The 18841-nt window shown below is 38.8% G+C and overlaps 1 protein-coding gene across 2 annotated transcripts in view; it reads right to left on the reverse strand.

Annotated features, from left to right (window-relative positions):
- LOC149227998 (PPR containing protein) overlaps positions 1 to 18620 on the reverse strand; it is a 79595-nt gene extending 60975 nt beyond the window's left edge. The window contains exons 1-2 of one of the 2 annotated variants that reach the window (XM_089378029.1): positions 18470 to 18620; positions 17928 to 18251 (exon numbers count right to left, since the gene is read on the reverse strand). In XM_089378029.1, coding sequence (XP_089234155.1) covers positions 17928 to 18116 — 189 coding nt within the window. In that variant the 5' untranslated portion in view covers positions 18117 to 18251; positions 18470 to 18620. Of the gene's footprint in view, positions 1 to 17927; positions 18252 to 18395 lie in introns of both variants that reach the window. The other variant, XM_089378028.1, reaches the window with a different exon arrangement.
- Positions 18621 to 18841: the final 221 nt, after the last annotated feature.

Below are 18841 nucleotides of genomic sequence, written 5' to 3' on the forward strand. Positions count from 1 at the left end.
TGTGACTAGGTTTTCCCCTTGAGGGGGGTTTTGCCCTGGCAGTGTGCCTACATCTTGTGTTCTCTTCTATTTATTGCTTGGCATTAGTCTTGATGATTAGTAAAGATAAATCGAAAGAACTAATAATAATAACGAAAACATCACAAATGTCATAATAAGAAAAATCATATAACTGCCATCTCTATCGATTTTCCAACAACCTTGGTGATCTGGAGATGGTGAATGCTGTGACTGCCCACTGTCATTGCTATCCACTACATAATGATCATTTTGTGGCTGATATAAATCAATTTTGAAAAGACACAAAAATATTTTTTGGTGTCCAAGTAGTAATTCAGAACAGGATAAACTCCACGAGAGATATCCCAGTCTCATTCTACAGTAAAGCAGGAACATCAAGACCCAAGATAACAGAACTGCTGAACTAGAGAAAATGTTAAATAGAAAAAACAATCAGTGGCACATGTACAAGCAACCTTCAACAGAACACTCCTCCCCACTCCATTGAACACCGACATGAAAGGGATACATACCAGAAACTAGCTCAAAACTGAAAACAAGAAACACCAATAGATTTGTAGAACTTTGGGACAATCACAAAGTGAACCTTCTTGCACTGACAAAAATCCAACAGATACAAGAAGCCAGGAACCCAAAAAAAAGATTCGAAGGCTCACCAAGAACTGCAATAATGAAATCTGTGAAGTGAATCATCGTGACTCAGAAAGACAGCCATGTTTAACAACCCAGTAATACCAATGATACCTCCTTCACTTGATTATATAATATTTCCCACAACCCATACTGCAAACAGCGAATACCATACACATCTGGGAGAGATAGTGAACAATAAAGATATCCATCAATTTGTTAAATTATAAAATGCTACCTTGTCATACCAATTACCAATGATACTTGTCCTCTAACAACATACCTTTTGCATAATGGGTCAACAAGTAAATGGGAAAAGCAGCTTAAGCAGGAGGAGGCACTTTCCAGCCAGGGAATCTCCCAGTTGTTTCTATTTGACTGAAAACTGATTGATCTAGACATGAACAGGTTCAAGAGAGCTCCAACAAGGCTTGAAAGACCAACCCCATGTATGTAGCAAAATACAGGAGTGTTCACTTAGCTTTGGTTCCAGATAAATTCAAATCTAAATAATTTTCCACATATATGTGTCTGTGTGTGTGTGGGTGGAAAATAATTTAGATTTGAATTTATCTGGGACTAATCCATATATATTCAAAAAGGAAAATAAATTGGCATCAGTTTCCTTATCCCCAAGACTGTCAACCATCTCTTCTGGGAAAGATAATTGAAAGCTCCTGATTTGACTCAACTTTGGAGGCTATGAGCATGCTTCCATGAAATTTCTCTTATGATTAATCTCGTACCAACTTGACCAAACATCTCACTAAGATGAAAGTGATGGTAAATAATACTCCCTCCCTTTGTTTGGTTACATAAGAATTTGTCTTCTAATAATTATTGTCTTCCCTTTGTTTCAGATCCCCTCCATGACTTTCTAATATAATAAGCTATAATTCCCAGGAAATCCTGCCTTGACTGTTAACTCTTTCCACCAACAAAATAGGTATCAATGTTAGCCAATCCATCCACTATACTATTGTTCTTTTCCTGAATATGTTGGAATCTAATATCTTCAAAAGAATTAAGTAACCTACTTGCCTCCTTCAAAGAAGCCATAAGCCCCCATTTTGAAGATGAAGAGGACCCAAAACTTCCTGATCCAGCCAATTTCAGTTTATCTATAATAATTTTTTAACCCTTGGCAATCACCATACATTGGATACCTAAATCAATTGCCAATGTTAATCCTTTTCTTACCACCATTGAATCTGCATGGCTATTACTCAGTGTTTCACGGGGACGCGTCCCCCAGGGTGGGGAGCGCGCCCCCATGCTGGAAACTCCTGGGGAAACGTTTCCCCAGTGAGGGAACATGTTTCCCTTGTGGAGGAGGGATGGGGGGTAGGCACTCAGATGCACCCTCCCCCCTTCCCACGAATTTTCTCTAATAATAATTAAAAACATCAACAACAACAAAAAATCCCAGGAGAACATTTAATCCCAAAAGACCTTTATATCTATAGGTAGGCTTGTAGCTAAAGTTCCTCCAACTGCTCCACCAACCAAGAAAAAAAGGAGCGGATCATGTCACTGGAAATGCAATATTTGTGGCCATACTTGGGTAGGGAGTTACAGTCGGATTAAACAACACCTCTTGGGCATTGGTGGAAAAGGGGTTAGTGTATGTGATAAATTAAAAATGTTTGAGAGATCTGAGCTTTTGAGGCTAGAAATGGGAGATGCAAAGGGCGCCTTATGTAGCCAAAATGTCACTTTAGTTGAAGGTCAAAATGTGGAAAGGAGTTTGAAAAGGAAGGCTAACACAGCCACCAATATTGGCAATATGCCTCCACCATGTTTTGCTGGAACATCATCAAAAACTAAAAGTAAGGATGTTCGTTCTGACATAATGGGGCCAACTATTGCAGGGATGTATGGTAAATTGAACCGTGATGATACAGATGATGCAGTTGGCATATTTTTTTTGCCAATGGCATCCCTTTCCTCGTTACTTGTTCTTATTACAAGAAGATGGTAAAGGCAATTACAAAAGGGGGAACCTCGTATGTGCCTCCAAGTGAAATAAGTTGAGGACAATGATCTTAGAAAGAGAAGTGTCCAAAATTACTATGCAGAAAGAGATTATGAGACAGACATGGGTGAGGGCAGGGTGCTCTATTGTTATGGATGGGTGGACAGACATTGCAAAACGTCCACTCATCAACATCATAGTTACATGTGTAGATGGGTCTTTCTTTCTTAGAGCTATTGATTTCTCTGGAAAGTGCAAAGATGTGACTTTCCAATTTGAACTTCTTCAGGATGCCATAGAGGAGGTTGGTCCCGGGCGATGTTGTGCAGGTTGTGACAGATTCAGCAGCAATGTGCAGATCAGCTGGATTATTGATTCAGGGTAGATACAAACATATTTTTTGGACCCCTTGTTGTGTGCATGCACTCAACAATGCACTGAAAGAAATTGGTAAAATTCATTGGGTATCCACTTTGGTATTAGTTGTGAGGGATGTGCAAATGTTTATCTGCAACCATCACACCTCCTTAGCCATGTACAGGGCTCACTCGAGGAAAGAATTCCTCAAGCCCACAGAGACTAGATATGCCAGCTATTTTCTTTTATTGGAGAGGATGTTGCAGGTGCAACTAGCATTGCAAGCCATGGTTTTGACTCCAAGGTGGAACAAGTGGACAAAATCCAAGACAAGAGAAGGGAAGAAGATCAGGGCATAGATATTGGATAATGATTAGTGGGTAGATTGCAGTTACTTGGTCTTTATCTTACGCCTTGTAGTTGAGGTCAATCGCTACACTAACGTAGACTCTCCTAATCTTGGAGAAATATATGAGACTTTTGATAGCATGTTGGGTCAAGTAAAGGCAACCATTCATGAGAAAGAGCCCTCCTTAGAGTTCTATATAAACCATATTCGACCCATTATTCAGCATAGATGGGATCGAATGAACACACCTTTGCATATGGCAACATATGCATTGAACCCAAAATGGCATATTCCTAGGCCTGGTAGAATTGCTCCCATTGATGATAAAGAAATCAAGAATGGATTTTGAGCTGCCATTTCAAAGATGTACAGTGCAGAGGAGGGGAAAATACTTCGAAGGCAGTGAATTCAATTTGCAAGTTTCACTAGTCCCTTTAACAATAACGATGCAAGGGAAGATCATGATGACTTAGGCATGGATGACCCCATTGGTTGGTGGAGGATGCATGGAGATGATGCTCCTCTGCAGTTGAGAGGAATTGGTCCACATAGAGCTTCATCCATCAAGAGGAATAGACTCGCCTCCATAAGAGAAGAGAAGCTAGTTGCAGTGCACAATGCCCTGCATCTTGCACACAAGAGAACGTCATATTATCAAATGGAACCAACTACACAATGGGATGTGGTTCCAGAGGAGGATGCACGAATAGATGAGGAGGATAGATAGCACGAGATACAGCATGGTTTGGTTGGTATGCCATTGCTTACTCATGAGAGTGACTCAGACTCAAATAGTGACATTCCCATTGATGGTCCTGATCGCTTCATGCAGCAAATGGATGTAGAGAACCAGTCGCTAGAGCATTAGCACACTCCTCTATGCTTGTTAGTTATTCGATCATGATGTTCATTTCTTTTAGCTACTTTTCATTGTTCTAGTTTTGAACTTTTGACTCTAGATACTGATGATTGAGTCCTTGACTCTTTTAGTATATGTTATCTAGTACTTTTTGAGAAGCATACTATTTCATTGCATTCTATGTTTACTTTTATTTTAGTATTCTATGGCTATTTTAGGCTTCAGCATAATGTCATTGTCATATGATGAATTTACTATTAGATGTACATTGCATAATTTCAATTGTCAAATGATGAATTTAATTTAAATGTACATTGCGGAAATGTTAATTCATGATAGTCTAATACGAAATGATGAATTTCAATTTAGATGTACATTTCATAATTACTAAGATTTACTATTTAGTTATTGACATATCCCACTTCTTCACCCCTGTGAGCATCCCCCGATGCAATGAGTGCTAAGTGGACTATTCAAAAATCATGATAAATTAGTCAGTTACAACTACCTCTCATGGAAATGGTCATAGATGAATGACTCACTTTAATGTAGTTGAATCCCAAAAATGATATCTAATATAATGCACTACGAAATCCCCTCAACACTTAAATATTGTTGAGATTTTATTTTTTATTTTTATATATTAAATTTTTAATAATCTTATAATTTTTTACTTCGACGTCCCCCGTTTCCCCGAAATTTCCTTGCATATCCTAGCTCCCGCAATTCCCCGCCCCTAGAAACTCGGTGGAACATTGTTATTACTAGATTCACCAACATTCCGAACAAAAAAACCCATAGGTTGCCCATTAGTGTCTTAAATAATACATTCAACTCTAGCTCTACTTGGATTTCCACACAAGTATCGATCCAAGTTTATGTTATAAAATGGTAAAAAAGGTTGAATAGTTGTTGATTTAGATTGTGGATATATATTCGACTTTCAATTTTGATCTAATCCACAAATACACCCTTTAAATCTTCTTTTGTCCACTTTTTAATGAAATTACTTTGTAGATATTTTTTATTATAATCTTGAATTGCAACAAAAGTTTTATATTTACTTAAAGCATTCTCACATTTTAATTGTTCCATATATTCCAAGTGATCGTACATGGAATATTTGCCCATACTCTCACTCCAAATTTAGAATTGATATTTCCCATGGACCAGGATGGACCACGTGTGAAGCAATATTGCAATATCCTCCCAATTGGGAACCTTGTGCCCCATACAATGGCGCACCCACTCCCAACAAATTTGGGTGAAAGCACAATGAATAAAAAGGTGGTCAAGATATTCTCAAGCTTTCAAACACACAACATATAGAGGAGGCCCCCTAAAACCACTTCAAGAAATTATCCTAGGCCAAAGTTCTTTTCCAAGCTAACTACAATGAAAAAAATTAAGCCATAGATATGAATTCCAAACCTTTGCCCAAACCATGTCTCTCCTTCCCAAGTATTGCAAATTGATACTTTTGTATAAGCTAAATAACATCTCACCAAAACTCTTTCCAAAATCTCACCAAAACTCTTTCCCCCATCTAAGGATATAGGACCTTCTTTAACTAAGATTTGTCTCCTCTCTATTTCCTCCCAGAGCTTATCTTTTGAATCTCCCAAGCTTTTGGAGGACACTATTTACAGATTTGATTGATCCCTATAGATCTGTTTTCTAAGAGTTTTGAAAAGAGATAATCTAAGGATATAGGACCTTCTTTAACTAAGATTTGTCTCCTCTCTATTTCCTCCCAGAGCTTATCTTTTGAATCTCCCAAGCTTTTGGAGGACACAATTTACAGATTTGATTGATCCATATAGATCTGTTTTCTAAGAGTTTTGAAAAGAGATATTTATGATAAGTAGTAATTCTTCTTTGCTATACTTCCCTAAACCCAGCCTCTCTCAATGTTGTGTTGTTGTTGTGTATTTTCATCACCTTAGCCTCACCTTTATAGCTTTACATTGAGCCAAAACCCTAATCCTAACCCTAACCCTAATCTCAAATCGATGGACGGGCGAGATTAGATCTTGCCTCACTTGAGATCAATGTCTAAGGTCAAAACTTAATCACTAAAGTAAAAAAAATTACTTTATCTAAGTTTCTATTTTAGCTTAATAAGCCAAACATATAATTATGTGTTTTTCCTAAGTTAAACTTAGGCTAAGTTACATCAGCAAATATTCTAACTTATGCCCTTGGGGTTAGGCCTTGCTAGTTTGGCCAGCAGCTAAATCCTTTCGAGTTGATCTACCTGGATTTTTCCGTGGATGTAGCAGCCACTTAGTGTCCATGAACCACCTTAAGAAAAGCAAAAATTCTAACGTGATATGTGGGCGACTTTCGCGCACCTAGACACGAAGCCTATGCAGAAGTACCTTCCCAAGCTACAAACTTCAACACTCCACCTGGATCTGTCTCCAAACCCATCTCAATATTTGTAGTTGCTCCCTCTGACATTGAATCCTATCCAATTACCTTATCTAAAATCGGAGTTGAGAACCTATCACATCCAACCATGCTCCGAGGATACTGCTCCTGAACATCCATCAATGTCATATCATACCATCTGAAGCTCTCGGCAGTACCTAAAGAATTACTCTTCCCCCCCGCTTACTCCCTCTCAACAACTGACACTGATCCTATATCCAAGATCCCCTCAGATATACCCACAGGCTATCCCAACAACCTATATGACTGCCCTATCCGATGATAAACACTACAGTTGCATCTAAGGTCGCTCCCTCTGAATATAGAAACACTTGTCCATCCTGAAACAAAACTCTATATCTAGCATCCTTCAAGGCTAATACCGAGAGCACATGTACCACCAACCCTGGAACAAATAACATCCCTATCACCTCTAGAAATCCTCCTGACTCAAGCTAGAATCTGACACATCCAAGCCCCATCACTGCATGCATGGTGCTAGCTCCACAACTCACATGGCAGTTTGAGCCCGTCTCTAAAATACTACAGAACACTGACCTCATCCCCGTCATGTGATTAGACGCTCTACTATCCACTAGCCATAACCCACTATCCTCATACACAACAGTACTACTATCAGAAACATAGGCAACTAGAGAAAATTCCTTCTCAAATTTCTCCATAAAGTCATCAATCTCAGATGACATTGATGTAACCCCCTGATCCTCCTTCTTCTTGTATGGACACTGGCTCGCATAGTGACCAATCTTGTGACACGCAAAGCACTTTACTTTGCTCATGTCCTTCACAGAAGCAGATCCCCCACTTCCCTTTACTTTACCTTTGCCCTTTACAACAAGAGCAAAATTCTCCTCATCATCCTTTCCATCATGTTGGCCTGCAATTTTGGAACATCTCCTTGTCTCTTCCTGTACGAAATCATCCCACAATCTATCCCAACTAGGCAGATTTTCCTATGCGACAATCCCATCAACAAAGGCATCCCATTTCGAAGGAAAGCCACTCAAGGTTGATCTGACCAACTCTTCACTATCAATAGTTTCCCCCACTACTGCCAAGTCATCTCTAATCTAAGTGATCTTGGTTAGGTATGATGCAATTGTGTCAGTTTCAGACATCTTGTCGTTTCTCAATTTCTCCTTCAACACCATCCTTTTGCTTTGGTTTGTACTTTGGTACAACTTGGTTAAAGATGCCCACATCTCAAAGGCATACTTCTTCTCTGTCAAATGAGGTATAACCATAGTATTCAAAACCAGTCGGTTTGAACCGTAAACTGGTCAAACCGGCTGGTTCATTAGCCCACGCCATCAAACTAGTTGCAAAACCAAGTTATTTGAGCGGCCTCACCAGTTTTTTGGTCTAATCGGCCATAAACCGGCTAGTTTAAGACAGTACCAGTCAGTTTTCTCATAAACAGATCGGTTTATTACCAGACCAACCGCGGACCCGACAGAAAGTGGTTTTGTGAGTTTTGAAGCGGTTTTGAGGGAAACATGGGTCTGTTTCCCTCAAAAAACAGCCCCTCCAAGAAAAGAATGCCTCCCCTCTCATTTTCCTCACGCATCTCAACCCTAGCAACGCTAGCAATCAATGGTAATGTTAAATTCTTAAAGTAAAAGTGACACTTCCTTTATCTTCATTTTCATCCTTTCACTTAAATCTTTAACATTACCATGAAATGACTCAGGATGTTTGAGAGTGGTTTCGACCTCATTGGATTTCATATGGAGAAACTAGAATTTTAGATTTCACGCAAAATTCAGCAGAGTTAATGGCTTTCAGGATTTCGTGGTTTGGGGGTTTGCAATGTTTCCATTTGATTCTATCATGCGTGAGGGTATGAGATTGGCATTTGATCAAGAGCAAGAATCCCTTTAAGAACCTTGATGTTGGTGGCATTGATTGTTGAACTTCGTTGATGTTGGAGGTATTGATTGTTTAACTCCTCTACCATGGCCTTAACAAAAATGTACCCTTCACTCAAAGGAAAATAACTAGTTAGGTATGCCAAGCCTTTTCTACCACATTATAAGGTTGAGGAGATGAACCCTTCACTCAAACCAAAATCACTGGTTAGGCATGTTAAACTTTTTCAATTTCTATCATATTATAAGGTTGAGCAATCCAAGTCTGAAGACTTTGAGCTAGATGATGTTTATGTATCTCTTGTTGATGATCCCATTTCTAGTAGTGCTAAATCAATGATGAGTTTCATGAGTGATCATGTTGATCAGTGATTTGTAGTTTTGATGTCTAGTTTTGCTGCTACTACTACCACTACTACTGAGGTTGCAAAGGAGTTTTAGGAGTCCTCAAACTCTGAGCCAGATTATTTATGTAGCTCATGTTGATGATCCCATGTCTAGTAGTGGTGATGAGTTTGATCATGATGAGGAGAGATCATGCCGATCAATGATATGTAGACTTGTAGTAGGTCAGTGGCCCCATAGCTTGTAGCATTGTTTTTGAACTCTAGAGGCCATTTAGAGCCTCATTGATTATGTATTTTGTTGTTGATATGTATTGCACTCGGTGTCATTTTGATATATTCACCTTTACATGGTATATAGATGAGCAAACTTTGCATATTTTGTCTCTGATGGTTTCGAATCATGGTTTTAAATCTTCAAAATATTTTTTTTCATTAAAAATTAATTATTTCATGTATTTTTTAAAGACTAGTTCATTGAGATCTGAGCAGCCCCGATTTGAAACATGTTTTGATAGGTGGACCGGTTCGGCCAACCATTCTGATTTTGAATACTATGGGTATAACATTGTCTCTAATGGAGTCCAGGATTATTCTCTTGGCCTTCACGTCTTCTTATTAAACTCAACCAACTAAGTAGGATTTACAGGAATTGGGGCAACCTTCTCCATGATGTCCCACAACTCCTGCTCCTCAAATAACAGAAAAATTTGCTCCTTTCATGCGCTGAAATATCCTGCCTTGTCCAACCTGTCCTTGTAACGTAGCCCAGTAATCATCTCTGTCAAACTGACCAATAGTTAACTTTTCACCCTTTGCACGCTGCCCCCGCCCACTGCCCAGACACTTCAGAAGTATAGCAACGAAATTTTTTTAATTAATTTTAATTGTGTGACCCTCTGCTCAAAGTTGTGTCGGCTTCTTCACTAATAGTGAGCTCGTCTGTGACCTCTGTTGCCACCACCTACACCTGACTGTCTGCGCAATCTGACGCCCAATTATTGTTGCGTCCTCTAACCATCCATCCACGGCCCTCCTCAACCACCAACAAGCTTTATCTTACTGCCACCACCACAACTCTAGCTCATGTCGCTTGACCCCCTTTTGGCTCTAACACTCTACCAAATCTGATGTCTGACCAGTCTATTGTCGTGCTTGCCTAGTCACACCCATCAAATCTTGTCATGAGCCTATGTCCCTCTCCACTCGTTTATATGGTTACGGGCCTGCAACCCTTCTCTTCATTGTGTCACGAGGACTCGACCCTATGCTCAACACCATCCAACTAGCGCAGCCTCAACCCTCCTGCCACAAACCTACTTTCCAATCCTCAGCTCCGCCTGTTCTCATCCTTTCGGGTCATCTCTGTCGAGCTAGCGGGTTGTCCGTTGAGTGTGGCTTATTCCATTTCCTTCTACCTATGTTACATTGTCGTTGTGTGTGTGTTCAACCCCCCGCCTCCAAACCTCTACACACACTTGATTTGCTACGACTACCTGGTCCGTGTTCTCAACCTAACGTTCTTTACGCGCAGTCCAACTAGTCGACCAACTGGTCTAGCTACAGTTGTTATCGGTGACTAACTGGCTCGGTTGTCGGCCGCTACCCCGTCCTTTTATTATTATTATTATTATTATTATTATTATTATTATTCAAAAAAACAAGCCCTTGTCTATTCCTTTACTTTTATTTTTTTGAATCAGACTTTTTTTCGAATAAAAAAAAATCTCGACCCCAAAAAAGTTCTCACCGCCTTAATAAAAAAATTTCGTTCCCATGATCCCAACCAACCAAGCTCCAACAATCCGATACGAACCTAACACCTATAATTCCAAGATCGATTCAAAGTTGGAGCTCTAATACTGTGTTAGACTTTCTCGAACCCGGCACCAGGTGTTTGATTCACAGCAATAATTAACTGAATGAATACATAGCCAAATTCCTAACACAAAAATATATAGCGGAAGCAAAAAAAATCAATTTGAATCACATGCACATAAACAAATTTCTGCCCAATCAACAGTTTTTCATTAATAAATTAATCGTGGAACTTACTTGGGCTCCCGTCTTGGGATAATGGCCCAATTGAGAAAATAAAAAATATATAACTAATCATCAGTCTCTTTGCACTCTCTCAAATTCAGCACACGTTCACTGAGAAGCCTCTCTCAATCTTGTGTTGTTGTGTCTTCTCCACACCTTAGCCTCACCTTTATAACTTTACATTGAGCCAAAACCCTAATCCTAACCATACCCCTAATGGCAAATTGATGGACGGTTGAGATTAGATCTCGCCTCACTTGAGATTAACGACTAAGATTAAAACTTAATCACTAAAGTAAATAATTTTCTTTATCTAAGTTTTTATTTTAGCTCAATAAGCCAACATATAATTATGTGTTTTTTCCTAAGTTAAAGTTAGGCTAAGTTATATTAACAAATATTCTAAGGTGATATGTGAGTGACTTTCGCACGCCTAGACACAAAGCATGTGTAGAAGTACCTGCCCAAGGTACAAACTTCAACATTCTTCAATCTCCTACATGATTCCAAAGTAATGCCTTGTTGATGTTTCATCTATTAGATTTTGTCTCTTATAGAAGTATAATGAAAAAATTGTGTTTGTCCTCCTATTTAAACCATCTTATCCATGACTTTTATTTTCATAACATCTCCTGCCAATTTTTGCTCCTAGATTTTTTCTGATGGTGTAGATTCTTGACTAGCAAGTTTAGGAGAGAAACCATTCTGAAGAAATTCTTCTTGAATATTAACCACTTGTCTAAAATTTTCCTCTGCCTAAAAAATTTGCCAAAGACCTATCTGTTCCACTCCTCATAATTTATCTTTAAAAGTTTGAGTTTTTCTGGAATATAAAGATTTTTTATCCCCTCTCTATGTTAAGATGCCACCCATTTGAAATATTTTTATTTTTTTAATTTGAAGGGGGCCATCCACATCATTTCAAATCTGAAAGGAGAATTCAAGGGTCTTGAATTCGATTAAAGAAGCAGACATGGGCAGTGATCTTGATCAGCTCATCTTTGAGTAAATATTCTACTATTGTGTTATGAGCAAAAAGAGATAATCACTCATAAAAAGCCAATCTAATCTTTTTGCCAATGAGAGTTTATCAAACTCTTCTATTATTCCATGCAAATAAATCATTTTTAGCCATGGTATCAACCAACTGTAAAGATTCAATGAGTTCTTGCAATTTATGAACTGCCATATCTACTTTACGAAGCCACCTTTTTCCCCGAGTTTGAAGTATAATTAAAATCTTCCCCAATTATCCAAGGTTCCCCATTAAGTTTTGTCTCTATATAATGAAGAATGCCCAAAAGGCCATATTTGCTTGATATTGAATTGGGGCATACATATTAGTAACCCTATCTCTTAGATTACTCCCAAATTCCTTAAAGTCAGTCAATAATCAGAATTGCCCACTTCCTTGCTTATCCATTGCAATGGTTCTATTATATGGTCCCCTACAAGAAAATTGTTTCTAAAGTAATCTAACAAAGTTGTGTTTAATCAATATTCTTTCACTATAGGCATTTAGCCCTCCTCTAATCCAAATTGGATCATTATGTTATTTGTTAACTATCGTGATTCCTTCAGAGTTGAAAAATTGGAGAAATTAGCTTACAAGGCCATTTTTTGCAGAGGATCCTAGTTTGATGAATTAAGGTTTGAAACCTTCCAAAGGAAATTTGAGACATTAAACAAAGTTTTTTGGGGTCCAAAAACTCTCACTCACGCCAAACTCCCTAGTGTTACTCTACACTTGCGAACCTTTCCAACATTGTAAGAAAGAGGTCAAATGGAACCCATATGCAAAAGTTATGCCTTCTGGAAGTTAACCTTCCTCTTTTTTCCACCATAATTTGAAAGGATGTCAACCCCATTACTCGAGGAAAAGTGGCTAGCCACATGGAGACTATGAAGAAGACTCTCAAAGAGTTAAAGTTATAAATCTAGTTGAGACTTGGAGTCAAACTTAACCCCTAGTTAGCTATTGGGCTATGTTATAATCTGTCTAGTGGGAGAAAGAATGGTTCCATTCTATTTGAGTGCATTTTGTTCCATATTATAGCAAAATAGCTAAGAGTGGAGAGAGAGAGATAGAGAGAGAGCTCGTATTCTGTAGCAGCCCAAGAGCCACAGGTATCGGGTAACTCCACAGAGAGCACCTTCACCTTTGTATTTGCATCATTTCCATTCTAGACAAAAGAGCGCAGAGCAACCTCACCTTCCAATTGAGTAAAGAGTTTCCCAAATCATATCTTGGTGTTCATTGTATTTCATTGTTCTCTAGTTTTTGCATTTTATCTATTGCATGCATAAACAACATAATCAATAATAATAAATCTAAAATCTAAAGGAATTAAGCCTTCATAGTATCAATTTCGGTTTACTTTAATAGATATGTTGTGATGAATTGTCCAATGGAATATCCATGACGGTTTACCGATCATATTGGTATCAGAGCAAGTTTCTTTGGGTATTTTGGGGGAAGTTGCAAGGCATCAGACAAGTTTAAACAAAAAGTCATAAAACCCTAGCCATGGCCAATGAATCGATTTATGATAACCCACGGCTAGAAGCTCAAGGTGCAAATATAATTGTAATGTGAGCCTCCTCATGACAACCCTAACCAGTAAGCATAGGCTAATCGAAGAAGATAGGGGTTCCAACTCAAAGGTCAAATCAAGCAGAAAATCATGGAATCCAGAAGAACAAGAGAAGGAGTTTAGGAAACTTGAAAAAGTGCAGTCTAGTTCAAGCGTCGTGAACCATTTACAAGCAGTCGAGTTCAAGCGTCGTGAACCATTTACAAGCAGTCGAGTTCAAGCGTCGTGAACCATTTACACTCTCCCTTCAAGATGAAAGCAAAGGTGCATATCAACCAGTATCAAGGTGAGATAGATGCTTTGAAATTAAATCATTGGTTGCAATGATTAGAGGTTTATTTTAGTGTTCACCATGTGGAGGAGGAACAGGAATTTTCATTTGCTTGTTTGAGATATATGGCCATGGGCCGACCTAGTGGGAAAGCCATATAAGAACCCTTAGGCTAGAGGGAGATCCTCCAGTAACTATGCAAGAGGATTTTAAAACTATCATCACGTCCCAATTCTACGCTATCGAGTATGTAGAGGACCAATGGTTCCAGTGGCATTTCTTCAAGCAAAGACAGAGGCAGAGCATACAAGAGTACACCATACAAGAAGATGTTTAGTATTTTTCCTCAAGACCCAAATGTACTCCTCAAGTATGTGGAGGCCCTATAGAGCCATCTACAAAAGCAAGTGACGTTGTTCAAACCAAAAATAGTGGATGAGGCTTGTGTGTAGGCCCAGTGCCTTAGAAAACATAGGCTAGAAGAAAGGGCAATCCATTGGTCAAGAACATGAGAAATCTTTAAAGGAGGAGAAGAAAAACAAAGGGGGAAAAGACAAGAAGAAAACAGCAATAGCATACTAGTACAAAGACCCTAGCAACCACTACCATATTAATGGTCACATAGAGGAGAAGTGCTAGATATCAATGTTGCGAACATCGCGATCAGGATTAAATCGGCAAGGATCCGAAATAAGAAAACAAAAAAAAAAAAAACAAAAAAAAAAATTGTGGAAATCGGTAAAAATTGGCAAAATTAACAAAAAATATACATACATACATACATACATACATATATATATATATATATATATATAAATCGTGATTTTTGCAACATTGCTAGAGATTACATCCAAAGTTCAACCTGAAGAGTTATAAGGAGGGAGCAAGGAAGAAAAATTTGATAGCCACATATTCAAGCAATCAAGTGGAAAGCAAGTTGGACATGGATGAGATGATTGCTTACACATCAGTGCAAAAAGGGGTGAATCTAAGTAGCCTTCAATGGCATGAAGAGAAGGAGATGACCAAACTTTTCCATGTAAAGATATAGGTCAAAAAAACAAAGGCTTATGCTCTATTCAACTCAGGTTCACAAGCAAATCTCATAGCAGCAAATCTAGTAAAGAAACTTGGACCAAAATTTCATGGCCATCCTACCCCATATCCATTGGGATGGGTGAAAGAGGAGGCAGAGATAAAGGTAAATAAACAGTGTAAAATGAAAGTTTATAACTTTATATTACTGATGATTTTATTAATGAATTAGAATTGGATGTAGTTCCACTTGATGTATGTGGAATTCTTTTTGGGAGCACCTATTTGAACATGTAGGATGCAATCCACGTGCAAAGAGCCAATAAGTACCACCTCATCAAGGATAGAAAATCCTTCATTCATCAAAGTGCACAAGGGAAAATCAAAGATTTCACTTACAAGTGTTGACCAAACTAAGAAATTGATCCGTTCTAGCAAGAAGTATGTTTTATTATTCTTAAGAGAAAATCAATCTGTAGAAGAGTCAATGAGAGCAAAGGCATCCCTAGAGGGTGCACTAAGTAACAAAGACTGCAACTGAAAGAGTTGCTATAGGCATACAAGGGAGTTTTTCAAGAACCTCAAGGGCTACCATGCAAGAGGGATGTAGAGCACGAGATCCAATTATTGCCAAACTCTCCGGTTGTACAAACAATCCATTTTGAAAGCAAGTAAAGTGAAAAAATAGTTGCAGCAGCTGCTAGAGCAAAGTGTTATTCGACCAAGTACCTCATCACGTGGGACACCCATCATAATTGAGCCAAAAAAGGATGGGACATGGTGAATGCACATTGATTACAGGTAATTAAACAAATTCACGCTCAAGAACAGGTACACCCTACCCTAGATATATGATCCGTTGGACAAGTTGTAGCAAGCAAAATACTTCAACAAGTTGAATTGAAAATCAGGGTATCACCAAGTTTGAGTCAAAGAAGAAGACCTAGAATGCCACTTTCAAAACTAGACAAAGTTTGTATGAGTGGTTAGTCATGCCTTTTGGTCTATGTAATGCACCAACTACATTCATGAGATTAATGAATGATGCACTGTGCCTTTATCTAAATTCATGTGTTATTGTTTATTTGTATGATATATTGGTTTACAATGCCAATTGGGAAGAGTGCATATCACACTTGATGCAGGTGCTTGAAACTTTGAAGAAGCACTAGTTGTTGCCAAATCTCAAGAAATGCGAGTTTGCACAACAATCTTTGGTGTATTTAGGCTATGTGATTGGTGGAGGATAGCTCGATATAGATCCTACTAAGATGGAGGCCATCAGGAAGTGGTCAGTGCCTGCAAATGTTTCAGAGGTTAGGAGTTTTGTTTGGGCAACACAGTACCTGAGGAATTTCATAGTCTAATTTTCAACAATAGTTGCACCACTCCACACCCTAACAATGAGTGGCAAGAGTTTCCAATGGGGGAAGGGTAAGCAGAAGGCCTTTAAAGAGTTGAAGAAGAAAATCAGTCAAGCACCAATTCTTGCATTACCAAACTTGCAGCAGCCCTTTGAAGTGAAGCTGGATGTGAGGAGGTATGTTATGGGAGCAGTTCATGATGAAGGGAGGAAGGCATGTATGCAACCATTCTGAAGTGTTTCATGGGGCAATCCTCAAATACCCTACCTACGAAAAGGAGCTCTATGTACCCCATGGAGCTTCTGATTGAACAAAGGCAGCAACTTCAAAGAGCAAAAAACAAAATAAACAACCTCCAGACTTAGATTGAAGAAATTCATCAGATGGGTATTCAGGGTACTATGTTCCCCCCTTCCTCTGTCAATTCTGTAAATTCCCCTGCATTTATCCTTCCTGACCTAAATGTAAAAGCACCATGCCTGAAGATTTTTACAGGGTTCAGCTCTCCCCCAGATGTCTAAATAGTATGCAGGTGAAATCTGGGCTCAATTTAAGAATTTTCTATAAAATATACACTAGTAGAACTTTTAGCTTTCAGCTGGGAAGCAATTTTGGTGTTATACTGTAGTGATGACAGGCTACTAGAACAGTGGGTAGACCCCAGACAACTAGAACAAATCTATGTAATTTGGAAGCCTTGCTGTGTTGACACAGATTTTGATTAATACAAATATTACTATTATGGTGAAAAAAAGGAGGACATGGAGAGGAGAAGAAAGGAGCTTTTACAGTTGTAAAAACAATTCCAACATGCACTCAATGAACATATCCAACTTTTAACCAAACATGCCCACGCATCATACAGCACACAGAGAAGTGGAAAGGAGGCCAAGCAGAAGGCAATCTAGCAATATTTTAGGAGGCCACGACCATAGTCAACAAATCTCCAGAATAAGCTTCACGACAGGAACTTTAAAAAATAAAATTTAACCAAAAACAAAACAATTTGAAGAAATTTGTATGTTTCCAGTATCTTGCCAATTAAGACACATGTTTCCAGTATATATTGCCAATGAAGGCACAGATAATAGGATTTTTTAGATGAGGTTTTATGGTCATATAAATATGTCCGAAACGTCATCATGCTTTGGCATATGGGACTTTTATTGTTATATGGAAAAGAGTACTAAAGAGCACTGCCAAAGGGTATTACTGAGCACTACCAGACACAGAATATGTTTATATTATTTCGGCCGCACAGAGAGAGAAGGGACCAAGACGCCATTCATTCTTTGGTGTATTAGACTTTTACTGTTCAACATGGGAAAGGGTATTCATTATATAGCATATGGGACTTTTAATGCTCAACATGGGAAACAGCAGACAAAAGATATGCTTATATTTTTTGACCGCGCAATGGAAGGGAGGTACCAAGACACTATGCGGTCTTAGTGTATAGGACTTTTACTATTCAACATGGGAAAGGATACAATCAAGCATTGCCAGAAAGAGGACTTTTTTTATTTTTTAGGGCAGCACAAAGGGAAAGAGGGGAAGGCCAAGGAACCAAGCACACTTGGCCCACAGCTAATCCAACATTATGTGACTGGGAGTCAGAAGGTGAAGATTCCATATTGAATTAAAGAAAAGTGTAATGTCAATGCCCAATATAAACAAGTAATTGAAATTTTCGTTTTTTAAAAAACCCTGATGGGTGTAGCACTTGGACGAAGGCATCGAAGATTGGAGGAAGGGATACTTACAGCAGAACTGGAATCATCGTCGTTGTCTAAGCTGTCGCCGGTAACAGCGTCCCTCTCGACGTCGCTGATTCCGTCAATTTGAGGAGTGGAGGTGCCGTCAACGGTGTTGAGGTCGTGCATAGAGTTGCCAATAAAAGAATTGGCAGAGTTGAGATTGTAATGCGGCAAGGAACCCATGCGGGTTCCCATCTCCACTATTCTCCTCGGACAAAGCAGAGATGTGAACGAGGAGGGGAATGAAGTGTTCGCATTTGACGCCACTGTGATGATCTTCCACTACACTCGCCTAAAGGCTGCTGCTTGGACGGTTTCTTGCTCCCGCTTCTGCAAAGACAAGAAGAAGACGACGCCACGGGAAATGAAAACCCTAAGGCCATTGCAAGCAAATTTTATCAAAACAGAAACAGAATGAAGCTAACAGGCCAGTCCGGGTGGAAAAAATATGTACAGACGAAGGGAATATCAAACCAGGTTATTTTGAATGTGGAGGAAGAGATCTTGTTCGAAGAATTCCCAACCTCCCACCATGCCTCGTTTCATACCTGATTCCACACCAGACCTCCAAGCCTCGAACCTCCCTACTTCAACTTTAGTTTCGACTGTCAAAATGTTAGCGGTCAGGTCACTTCGCCCTTTTACCCTTTGGTTGGTAAGTAGGTTGGGATCAACATGACAGAAAAAGTGGAAAATAAAAAAAAATAATAATAAACAAAATTATTATTGTGGAACACATTACATGCCTTTGCTTCGGGCCTTCATGGCTTTTCAATATTTGGAACATTTTTGGTATGTGTTTTTAAAATAGGGTCGAAGGATTTATTTTATTCTTATTTTATTTTCTTCTTATTTGTTTTTGGGTTTTGAAAATAGCATTAGGTAGCATTACATTGGGGTATGGAGGATAGAGTATATGG

Source organism: Pinus tabuliformis, chromosome J, assembly GCF_031772625.1.
Source record: "Pinus tabuliformis cultivar Carrire ecotype Pingquan chromosome J, CPIR1, whole genome shotgun sequence".
Taxonomy (NCBI): domain Eukaryota; kingdom Viridiplantae; phylum Streptophyta; class Pinopsida; order Pinales; family Pinaceae; genus Pinus; species Pinus tabuliformis.